The 12796-nt window shown below is 34.9% G+C and overlaps 1 protein-coding gene across 1 annotated transcript; it reads left to right on the plus strand.

Annotated features, from left to right (window-relative positions):
• Positions 1-4945: 4945 nt before the first annotated feature.
• On the plus strand, positions 4946-12031 carry LOC117242713. The gene is made up of 4 exons (XM_033509601.1): positions 4946-5064; positions 8218-8417; positions 9076-9219; positions 11850-12031. The coding sequence occupies exons 1-4, from the start codon at positions 5052-5054 to the stop codon at positions 11934-11936; spliced, it is 444 nt and encodes a 147-aa protein (XP_033365492.1). The 5' UTR covers positions 4946-5051; the 3' UTR covers positions 11937-12031.
• Positions 12032-12796: the final 765 nt, after the last annotated feature.

Here is a 12796-nt window from a genome sequence, read left to right on the forward strand (position 1 = left end):
TTTTTCGAACAAAGTATAGTTTAGGAGATATTTGTGTGGATCGATTAAAACGAGACACCCTATGCGTATTGCCAAATGCTATTCCCATTTTACAAATATAATCACGATAATCGTCGTGTCGTCGTGTCGTGTTACACAGGTAACGAAATTTCAAATATGTGTGTAAAAAGAGTGGTCGTGTACTTTTGTTAGCCACTATATTATACGTTGCGGCATGAAAAGAAATCGGGCACGAAACACGTTCGACCGATTTAATCGAGAACGTTGTATCGGGTTCTGCAAAACATGGGGCAAGGCAACACCTTCTGCGTACGATAATCGTCTCTCACGTTTGGTGAGATATCAGAACGCCAGCTGAAGGAGAAATATTACTCACATATCGCAATGAAATTGATAGTTTGAATTGTGAAATTCTTCGAAGAATGCTTACGAAATAAAGCATTTAACCTGAACCGTAAATTACATGTAAACCGTGATGTATATTTCGATAAATGCGTTTCTATCTAATGTCACTTTCATTCAGATTTCGTGCATCTTCACGAAACTGGTAAATCGTTGTCGTTCGAGCCGTTCGTAGACCAAATTGGTCACAATTTCACTTTCTGAAATTTTTGAAATTTAGCGCCGGTTGAGCGATGTTCATCTTATATAATTTCATTAATCTGCTCTACTTCCTCTTCTGCGACCGACTTGGTAAATGGAGTTAACTGATTTGGCAAATTAGCGTTTCATTTATCAGATTACACGCCGTTAATTCATTGCATAATGAGTTTGTTCGTAATGAATGTATCTCTTGTTCCTTTTAATTTAACAGATGGTATAAGAAAAGTGAAATCATGCAACACTTGAAACTCTGACGTAGTCCATTTTTGTTTCATTAGAAAGTGCTCCGATAATTATTCCAATAAACCGATCATTCAATGGATAATCGAGTAGAAAATTAGATATAAAACATTCAATTAAGGAACTGTTTTCAATCATGGCTGAATATTTAAAGATGTTAAATATGTGTTTGCATAAAGAACACTTTGACATACTTTAGCATGTCATCTACAAGAAGCTCTTGAAGGTACCATTTTCAGATACACTGCGTACCAATTTCATTTCATTGATACAGTATACACATAATGTATATCGTGTAGTTAGTTAATTAGTTAGTTTTATTTTTTCCAAAACGCTTCGTGATTATTTTGCCATGTGTCCATAAGACGATTGCTAAGGCGGAACAAAAGATAATGCATCGTTGCAGAATGGTGTGACTTTGAAATTAGTCAGTCGTATATCGTCCACCATATACATTCAATGTGTCGAACGTGTGAAGAGACTCGCTCACATATCGAACAATAAATAAATAACAAACGTGGATTTTGTACCGAAAGCGTTGCTTTTAGATTCTATGTTGATTAAGCATTTTTTAATCCTCTCGATAAATACCTTTGCCCGACGCTTTTAATATTCTGTATATGTAACTGTTTAAGGTGCGTTTGCAAAATACTCAATTTTTAAATCTTTCGTAGATCAGTACTTAGTATGTAAAAATTATAATAGCTTCGTATACATATATATATATACGCGCTGTCTCTGTGCTTCTATTAAATACCCCATAAATTTCAGGTTTCCGTTTTTCTTTCTTTCTGCAAGGGAATAAAATACAATGAAATCCAAAACGAGATAATAGCTTTTGTTCGTTTAAATCTCAAATATTCTAATTTTTTGTTAAAAACGAGAAAGGATCGGCGGATGGTAGAAGTTGAATAAAATCTATCAACCCATGAAATTCTCGATTCCGATGAAATTATCGATCGTAAGACTTGAAAAAAGGAAATAAAGAACAGATCCTTTCTGTTAGTGAGGTCATTTTTAGTAGTTTTATACCGCGTTAACTTTCTAAGGGATGAGGTATGTATTATTCCGTTAATCATGTCGATTTCCATACGGAGAGGCAAGCAAAATTATCTCGTGATGTCGGCTGTTGAAGTGCTACAGATTATGCAATTAGTCTGGATTATCGTTAAACGGAATCATTGATCGGAATAATTTTCAAACGATTAGTCACGAACTACGAGACGTTTCTTTCGAATAGCCAAAATTTTCCGCCATTATACGTCTCATTGAATGAATAGAACGGCTCCTGCGTAATCACATTTACTGTTATCATTGACTATTAGCTTCGGCAATTATTGCTTCATTTCATAATAACATAAAATCCGACATAATTGTTAGTGATGTTTTTTTAAAACTAAATGTTCTGTTTCATATCGAGAAATTCGCTTCGTTCAATTTATGGGCACAGCATTTTTTATGACTATCGCATTAACGCTAAATACACAAATGTGGTATGTAATTAATTTTAGATAAAGACGTAATGGATTGTAAACGACAATGTTATAGGATTTTTGTTGAACAGTAGATCAGAGCTTTATTGCACATTCGTTCAATTTCTTATACCGATTGAATATCACATTCGCGTTAGACACAAAACGCAAAAATAAATTCAGATAAAGGAGTTACTATTTTAAATTACTATTTGAAGAAGATGTACTGTTTGAATAGTTCTCGTCGTACCAATATATGTATCTGATATAAACCCAGCACTTGCTTCTAATAAGAAAGAGCAAGTTATTCTCGCCAGACTTGGACACACTAAACTAACACATTTTCATCTTATAACTAAAAATGAACCAAACAAGCGCAATCACTGTAACTGAATTCTGTTTGTAGATCATCTTCTTTACTGTAGTAACGTTTCCCAATACGAAAGTAAATATGCTCTTCCAAATGGGATTCAGGCATGTCTAAATCGTACATTGCAAAAATCTTCTCAACTTCCTCAAAAATATTTATTCGTATCACCGGCTATGATATTGTGAGCTAGCGATTTAGTTCTAAAATACACTGTGTCGTATTGATTTAAATTTAGGTTGATAGTGTCACATGCTCAAGAAAGTCACACGCTCAGAAACAGTAATAGGATAGACTAAACATCCTGCATGCCACAGCTATCGAAACAATAACCAGATAGTAACGAAATAGCTACCTCTGATATACACCCGACAATAACACCTCCAGAGGGACTAAAACCTCGGTATAGAAACCCTGCCAAATTAGCGCTCCATGCCTTTCTGTTCTAACACTTTGAACCGTCACTCTATTGGATTCTCATAATAAATTCTATTACCATGTATAAAGTTCAATTTCTTCGCCTTTTTTGTGAAACGTTCGAACTGCGACGCGAGGAGATCGCCGATGATCTGTCATTTTCGTGATTTCTTGTGTCTCCTACGTGACAATAGCACTGTATTACACTGTGTCAATAACGAGAAGCCCTGTACACGTATGTGTAAATTCTATTATAACAATATCATGGCGTAATGTTCTTAAAATTCGTGTAACTAAAAGCTTGTCTCGAACGTTATTGGCTTTAATTAGACGAATTTTATAGCAAGATGAAAGTAACGTACTTTGTGGATAAAAGTAAGTTGTCTTGCTTCGGCAAGCGCTCATTGTCAGTTACAGAAATATCACTCGGATTGAACGATTAAATGCTCTTTTGCGCAGATGTTTTGCAAGCAGCCCATGGATGCTCGTATTTACGATGCTTCCTTTCCACGGAGAAATGCGAGAGTTATATTTTTTCTCGTTATGCAATAAGCAGCTTCGAACTCGTTTCCACCTGACGTTAATACCCGAACACTGAATATATGTACTATATAAGTACTTTGCTCACGTTGGCTTTGGACATGACTTACGGGCACGTAACACGAGAACTCGTAGAAGATGGCTGTACGTACGTAAGATACACTTAAGTGACATGCGTTTTTCTCTAGTTGATCGATAAACACAGCGAATTGCTCGCTTCCTGATCAATCGATGAGAAAGTTTATCCTTCTTTCTCAATATGATGATCTCTGTATTGTACATCGGTTCTAAACTCCGATATGAAACGTATAACCACTTGGCAATAATAATTACTATACTGCGGCTTTTTATGCATTTATGGGAAATTTCAAAGCACCTATTACGCGATAATACGCACAAGGAAAGCTTTCTGCTTAGATTCTATTCCTTCATTTGTCTTTATAAATTTATGAAAATATCTGCTATTACATAGCGTGTAATTATGTGATACAATATATCTTCTGGATCAATTAGCACACATTGTATAGTTCACATACAGTGACGAAAGTATCTAAAGTAGAAAGTACGTAGTAACTTTACAAGTAACTTTATAAGTAAAGTAAGTAGTAGAAAGTAAATAAAGAAGAACACTCTCCCCAAAGTATTGGAAACTTCTTACGTATGGGTTTCATCTAAGGATGGCCCACATAACTTTATCACCTGGAACATCTCGCTTATTTTTAATAATATTAGAAAATGTTGCAGGTACAAATTGAATGGTTTTAAAAGGGACGCGATTCGACACACTTGAGTTTTCCGTACAAAACATAGGAGGACACGCTAATATTAATTAATAACGAATATAACGCAATATTTTAAAAAGCGAACCCAGTACCACCGATGTACTCACGTACTGCTATGAATTTTATTTTTTATAAAATAAAATAAAATTAACTGCAGCATAAAATATTTACACGAAGCAATTCAAAGTTAATACTTCAATCGTAGTAAACAAATTTTACCGATATAACATCACATTGGCAAATTTATATGAACGAAAAAACTCCACGTAATTATAGTAAAAGCTTCACGCATTTCTACTGAAAAATATATTAAAAGACCTCTTCAGTTTTTACTTTCTTTTCCTTTCTCAGACAAATTTTTTCTTAATAATTTAAAAAAACCAAAAAACAAAATATCTATAAAAACATTTCCTTAAAATAATTCTTGGAAACATAATCGCTGATCGGTGTTTATATCATAAATACTGCTCGTATCTCATTTACGATAAGATAGTTCCGTTTAAAAGAGGATGAGATTGCGTTCACACCCATAACGTTAAACGTATTGCAAAGTGTCTCTTCGCAACCGTAAGCGTTCGCGCGATTCAAGAAAATTCTGTGTTTTACGGAAGTTTTGTTACCAAAGTCAAGATGCAAGGCCGTGGTAAGTAACTGTTTGAAATATAATTTTATTTTTTGTAATATATTTAGATCGATACCCATTTGTCGTGTATCTTACGAATACTATGCATTTCATGCGCACGATATAACAGGTGATAAAATGGCTATGATAAATACATCACACATAATCAAATAATTACTTTAATTTTGTGAATATGCAGTATGATTCGCAATTCATAACAAAAGTGTATCGGAGACTTCGTTTTCGAGCGTAGAATAAAATCATTTCGTCTAAAGTCACATTTTTGAGAAACCCAAATTTGAAAATTTGCCCAATTCTATTTTCTCCATTGCAGGGCCATACACGTAAACATCTGATCCTTCGTTTTCAACTGTCCAGCTCAGATTTGCCTATTTCCTCACAAATTTTCAAATTCGATTTTCTCAAAAACCAAGCGCTTCCATTGCAATTTTGTTATTCTTGATTTTCGTCTTATTTACAACCATAGAATCTCCGTGTTTCAATTTTTACCATGAATTACGGATCGCCTTGTATGTAAAGCCGTTTGTATCTTTCTAATCTCAGCATCTATATAATGTTAACAAATTCGTATCGACTTTCTGGTTAAACGATCGACTCGTCGCTTAACCGATTCGTCATCTATCTCTCGATTAAATTTATCGCTATATATGCCTTTTTTATCGTAATGATAAAGTTTTTAACCTTACAATTGGCACAAAAGTTTGTATTCTGACAAACGTAACTCATACCGAGAAAACGATTTATTTTATTCGATAAGTAGATTCTGCAAAATGCTTCGAAAAACGGATCTCGAATCAAGATTTAACAATCACCCTGTACGTCATTCCCTTTACACGCATACTTACAGTTTCCCGCAAAGATATTTGCACACTTAACATACATTAGAAAACTCCTACGTGTACACTGTTTATGCTATATGAAACACTTTGAACACTATATGAACACACGTTTTTGCCAAGATTATATTGGCAAAGTTTGAACCCAATCTGAAAATATATACGAGTGATTCTACAGAAGTGGGAATTTTTTGCAGTATTCACTTTTTAGCACCCTAAACCCTTTGCGGTCCTATGTCCAGTGTGGCTGGACTTTTTCTCCTGATAAGTCCAATATCCAGTCCGATATATATATGTAAATGCGATTTAAACTATATTACGTTTAGTCTCATTTTAATTAAAAACATCTTACAAAGTCAGTCACGTCAGTGGAAGTTTAGTTTTAAAGAAATCAGAAATAAAAAAGTTTCATCGTTATCTCATGGAAACGTCAGGATATATCGTTTTATGTACGATCGAATGCAGTTGCACATCTCAGTCATCGAGCGTCACGTATCATTCGAGATATCTCTTTTTTATCCCGACTGATAAGCCCGAGCAATTTCTGAAACGCCTATCTTCCTCGATCCTCCTCGCTATGTTAATACAAACCTAAGGACGTTGGTTTCAGTTAGAAATTGATGTCGTTTGTCGGACCTGCCGGTTTAAATAGCTATGCAGTTACAGAGCAACGCTTCTGACTGCAAACGGCTGAAAACGTTAAATTTTATCGTATTTGTATGACAGAGAAAGATAGTAACTTGACAGGAAAATTACGAATTAATCCAGAGATTATCTCTTGCACATGAAATTCTCGGTCCTCTGCTACGTCACAATTGCAAACTTTACTCTGCAACCCATGATCGGTGAATGAATTTGAAGTTATGTACTAATTTTTCTTCCTTTTTTTTTGTATATATTTTATAGTGGTTATATTTATTATTCATATCGTTTACTTTTACCTCGATCGACTTCGTTTTATTGATAAATAAGATTTGCAATATTTGTCGCCACTTTTACACCTCCATGAAGTAGTTTCTGAAAGAATGATATTTACTTTAACAGGTTTTAACAGGCATTTTGGGAAATCTAAATTTACGCATCCTTGTAGAACAGTCATACATTCCATTCCACCAACTTTTCAACCTCACGGTTCGTATTATATTCCAGGTTTATTATTTTTACTGAGCTTTATTTGTCGTAACGTAAATGTAACAGTGGCATTTAGCTTTCTTTTTAATATCAGAATTGAATAGTGATAATCCTTGAGAAGACTAATTATCTCCCAACTAATGCTTCGTGATAAAAAGCGAGAGAAAATATCTGCTTCTTCAAGTAAAAGGTTTCAAACGTGTTTGTTTCAAATATGTTACATGAGACTTTTATTGGACTATCAGCTTCCCGGATACCTTCTCGGTCCTTGTAAAGAGTTTCTAAAAATGTACAGATGAAATCACAGACAGCTATTTATTTGTCTGACTACAAATTCTAGCAATATTAGCGTGTCCTGTGTCATACCTGAAGCTTGTCATATGTCATTCGTAAATTAAATGAAAAAGTGTGCGGCCAACATCGCTGCGAAATAATTTCCACTTCTGCAGAATCACGCATATACAAGTTACAAGACATTAGGTTGTCTCAAAAGATTTTTTCCATTTTGATCTATCGTTACAAAATGGATCATACATGATTCGATAAAATAATATAAAACAAGAAATGCCGCGCATCTCTTATTTCCTCATAAAATGAGAGAAGCTTCTGGGATAACCTGGTATTCACTGTAATCTCATACATACTTAAAAAAAACTAGTATACAGTGCGAATAGTCACCTCCGGCATATAATGAGCGTAAGAGACGATCCCACTTAACGCTGAGACTTAGCGATATCGTGGATGATTTTCGGTTCGAATGCCTTTGTTCGCAACACCTTAAATAAATAAATCCAGAAGAAACATACACGAAATAAACCTTGCTACGACCTTGGCAAAAAGGAACAGACACGAAGAAGCAGACTCGGCACTGGTCACTATAACATTACACATTCGAACCCTATCGAAAAGAGAGTCCCGAACCCTGTGAATATCGTAGCACCAACAGCACCATCGAACATCTACTTTACTACTGCGCTGAATTAACGAATCAATAACCATTGATTACTGGAATTTGTACTCTGGAATTGGCAATAGATAAATTCAACGTGATTCACAAGACTGATCTAACCAACAAAGTTCGCGAACTGTGAGATATTCGATCGAGAATGTCGTTGCTAACAACCTGATTTCTATCTATAGAGATAGTTTCCATGTTCAGGTTCACTGATACCGACTACTTCTGCAGGATATAAATGGGTTAGATTCACGGGTGCTCGCTACTTCGTACCGGGAATGATCTGTGTCGGCAAGGACTTGGATGGCTTGAATCTTGTTGTTGGACGTGCCTTGCATCATGGTGATATGCTTCCTGCAAAGGTGAAACCAGAACATGGCGTTGCCTATGTCTGTCACAACGGCAGTGAACACATGAAGCATGATTTTGAGGTAAAACGATATTTAAACGATATTATTTCTATTTTGAACGACGGACTTCTATCCGCTTGCATATCCCTTTATTAATTGAGTTTGAGTAGAATATTCATGCCTAATATTAAATACTTATTAAACGCTTACTTGCATGGAACATCGCTCAAGTATGACACACCGATGTTGGTTAAACTTTACAGATAGGTACATAATACGTGACTTATTTGCAAATAAGCAGAGTGCAGATAATATGCAAAAATGTATAAAATATTTAAGGGAGAGCATTTATCGTGATATTTAGTAGATGAAACGGAGAAACGTATAAAATAGCAGAAACATCCGCGGTATATTCATCGCCATTCGGTATCGATTGGTGACATTCGTTTCGCTCTTCGAATATACTTGCTTGCATAAATAAGCAGCCACTTACTTGCAAGTGGTGCTACGTTAGGTGCCCCTTATTTACTACGTGATACGCTGGATCACATTTATCGAAATCAATTTCTGCCGATTCGATTATGCTAGCGTCTCGTTTAAGGCCATTTGTCTGAGTGTGAAGAATTCAGAATTAAAGATTAGAAGGGTGACGATCGTGCCCCTTTATCGATCCCTCTAAACAGCGTACTTCTAAACGATGAAACTATGCAGATGGTTGTAAGATACTTATTCTCAATAGATTTTGATGCCCGCCGAATTCCACTGGGTCCACGCGAGTAACGGTCACGTTCCACCACACGCGGTCGAATCTGGAAATACGGTGGAAGGAGAAATGCTTTACGTAGGCCGTGCTTTTCAAAATGGTATACCATGCGTGGGAAAAGTAAGTTCACTTTTTCATATACATTTCAATGCAGCTTGTGGAAACATCGACCAAACAATTACAAGGTTCTAGCCGTCACTCGTTATTCCCTAACAATTAATTATTAACTAATGAAGTTGAAAATATTCACGTATGTTGACGTATAGGCAGCAAAGTATCGATACGAGGTTAGGCATATAAAAGTCCTCGGCCAGTGTGAGCCGGCTGGCAACAGTTTCACCGATGCCAGGGGAACCCCAACGCACGGAAAAGCACACGCGATAATAATTTCCAACCACAAGTGGTCGCGTGCACCGTTAGTCGCGTCGCATCGCGTCGCGTCGTGTCGACGCCATCGATGAAGAAGCTGGCAAGGCTTTTATATTTCTGACCCCATACCGATACTTCGTTTCAAAAAGTATGGTACAATTGAGACGAATAAAACAGGAACAACTTAGCGCGGAGCTATCCACACGGATTTATCATCATCCACAATGCCCATTTCAAACCTGACAAAGTTCTCAAAGAAATAACAATTATCGAGTCTGCTCATCCAGTGGTGGACAATTTCGTTCACATGACAGCGGACCATTTGTGTGCTCTTTGATTATTTCGTTGGACTTTGCCAGTCAGGTGTAATCCTGATTGTCCGAGCGAAACGGACTTTGTATACCTTACGGACTGCACTTGTAATATATATGTTAACATATTTTCAACTTTATTTGTCAATAAGTTTTGGAGGAACAACGAGCGATGGGTAAAAAAGTCGAGATAGAAAATCTAAATCAAATATAAATATTTCCGGTTGGACGCGATAAGAAATCGTAAACTCTCGTAGAAAATTCTTTTTTTCTGATTATACGTTAAAACAGAGATTAGTTGGAACACGATAAAGATTTCGGCAGAAGCATTGGAATTTAGTCGCATTTGACTCCAAGCGATTCGAAGATTCCGTCTTTCGTAATTTGTCAAAAACTAAGACACGAAACATACTTTCCTCAAATATTTTACATCTGAAACTTTCACGATAATTAATAGATAACATACCTGTGGTTCTTCGGGTTTCGATCGTGCATGTAACAATAGTTGAATTTATTCGAATACTTTGCACTAGTAGTAAGTTTTACTATCTTCTTACGTAATGAATCACGATGAACTCCAACTAATAACACCGTATCAACTATATGTATGGTAGGTGAGTAACAAGTTCGTTCGTGTTTATCTTAGAAGAGTATGTGCGTCGAGTACTAGATACTATTTCTCTAATTAACTTATTTATCTCATTTCTCTACAAATGTATATAAAAATTATATACATTTTATATTTTATATTTTACATTTTACATTCATTATATACTAACGTATATAAAAATGAAATGTTTTATGTTTGTCCTTCGATCACGCCTCAACTACCGAACCGATTCACTTCAAAATTGGCATGATATAATTGAGATGCAGGATTAGAACATACGCTATTTAGTTTTCCTTAAGTCACATTAATATCTATTCCCTCCGTCTTATCTATCTTATCTCTATCCCCGCTTCTGCACTAACTCAAAAGCGCATGCGACACTTGGCCATGGGCACATAAATAGTGGAACCATAGCAAGGATATATGTAATAGGTTCCAGGTTCCACGTAGGCGAACATGGCTGATCGATGACTTTTAGTTTAATATACAATGAAGTCTTGGTCATTCGAGTCCCGTTTAACCAAAGTTCCGTATTATCCGAGGTGCTTCGAACTTTGTCGTAACTTCATTTTTTCAAAGGTTTAACGCAGAGTACGAGAGCGGAAATAGTCAGGTATTGTTAAAACGACTAATCAAACTTACACTTGATTAAATAATTAATCAAACTTAAATACACGTACAATATTACATTATCAAAATGTTTTTTTCACAATTTTAATGCACGACTTATCCACAGTCATGGACTTTAACGCATTATTCGAATTTTCGACGGTCCGAGGTAGATTCGATCCACGTCAAGTCGGATAATCGACACTCAGCGGTATTTTGACTTACTGTCACGTTTAGTGGCGCTGTTTATTTGTGTTAATTATTTTATTATTTCAATATACAGGGCTGATGATTTGGCATCTTAAATAATATCTATATAAATGAGTAAATAATTATATTCCCCAAACAACGTCTTACGCTAGAGCTAATGTTTTATAAAACAACTTAGATGTTTGCATCTTTTCTTTCCCATAAAGGTATATTACTGGATAAAATTGAACGAACTTATTACCCAGTATTTTATTACTTTTTTAACTCGTTGCACAGGTATTCTTGCAGTATTTCATTGATTTCAGTTGTCAAAGCTATAGATCGAGTGAATAAAGATCTTGAAGTAATCACTCGATAATAATACTAAGCCGATCGACACTGCGAGTGCACACATACTCAACAAATTTTCTAACTTTGTTTTATCGAGCAATCGGGCGTCCTCGAACAAAATAAAATGTATTCTTTCTTCCTGATTTGTTATTGCTTGTATAATCGGATTATATAATCCGTCCTGAGATAGTTTCCATATATCGCACAAGATTTTCTACAATTTCACATTTTCTTCTTCCAAGTTTTACGTATTTCTTTGCTTTTCGCTGCAACTTACTTGTGTCTCTGTTACATTAGATTTTTCTTTCCAGGTACATAGAACCCACGGAGTATTGTACGTACCTTATGAAGGCAGGGAAATCCCATTTAGAGATTACGAAGTGCTGGTACTATCTTAATCTGTCTGTATGTAAGAAATGTTAAATTTCTTGAACGATAAAAGTACTTAAATCTGCGTTCAACTGTAGATAAATATAACTTTATTATTAAAGTATATGAAGATACAACTCTTTACTTATATAATGCGCTACGCGATTTCGCTAAAAATTTCATTATTTACATATTTGCTATATACTTTATGATTATAAGAAAAAGCTCATTACAAACCGACTATGACAAATTCAAAAATAATTAGTAAGTGCTTATTAATGTATTAATGTACTGATAGTAGCTATAAGTACGCTATAAGTAAGCCATAAGTATAAACACTGCAAAAATAACGTAGAAATTATATAGTTTATGTGGAATGCATAAATACATATTAATTTACGACAAAGTGACTTAATAAATGAAATTACGAGTAACCCAGGAAATTACACGTTTGTAGTAACGATAAAAATACAAACATCTGTGATTAAGGATATTCTCGACACATATTCGCGCAACGTCGAAAAATTTAGAGGAATTCTTAATGAACTGGATTACTTTTCAAGTTTGTAGAATTGCTAAAGAATTTGATATTTATTATTTCCTATTGTCTTATCTAATTATTTTCAACATTCATTAAAATACAATTTGTTGAACACAAATAATTTATTTTCCCCTCCGATATTATAATTATAAATAAAATATCGTTATAAATGAAAAGTTGAAAACTCTACAGTGCACAAGAGACAACTGACCGATATACATAAAATATCATCGGCACAAATTAATTTAGTTTAATAATTTATACATTGACATATTTACGTTTATTACGTTTTAACATATCTTATATCTTCAAAGTTTAATATTTAAGCTACTTGTTCGAATAAAATTA

This window comes from Bombus vosnesenskii, unplaced genomic scaffold, assembly GCF_011952255.1.
Source record: "Bombus vosnesenskii isolate JDL3184/JDL3185 unplaced genomic scaffold, Bvos_JDL3184-5_v1.1 scf7180000016275, whole genome shotgun sequence".
NCBI lineage: Eukaryota > Metazoa > Arthropoda > Insecta > Hymenoptera > Apidae > Bombus > Bombus vosnesenskii.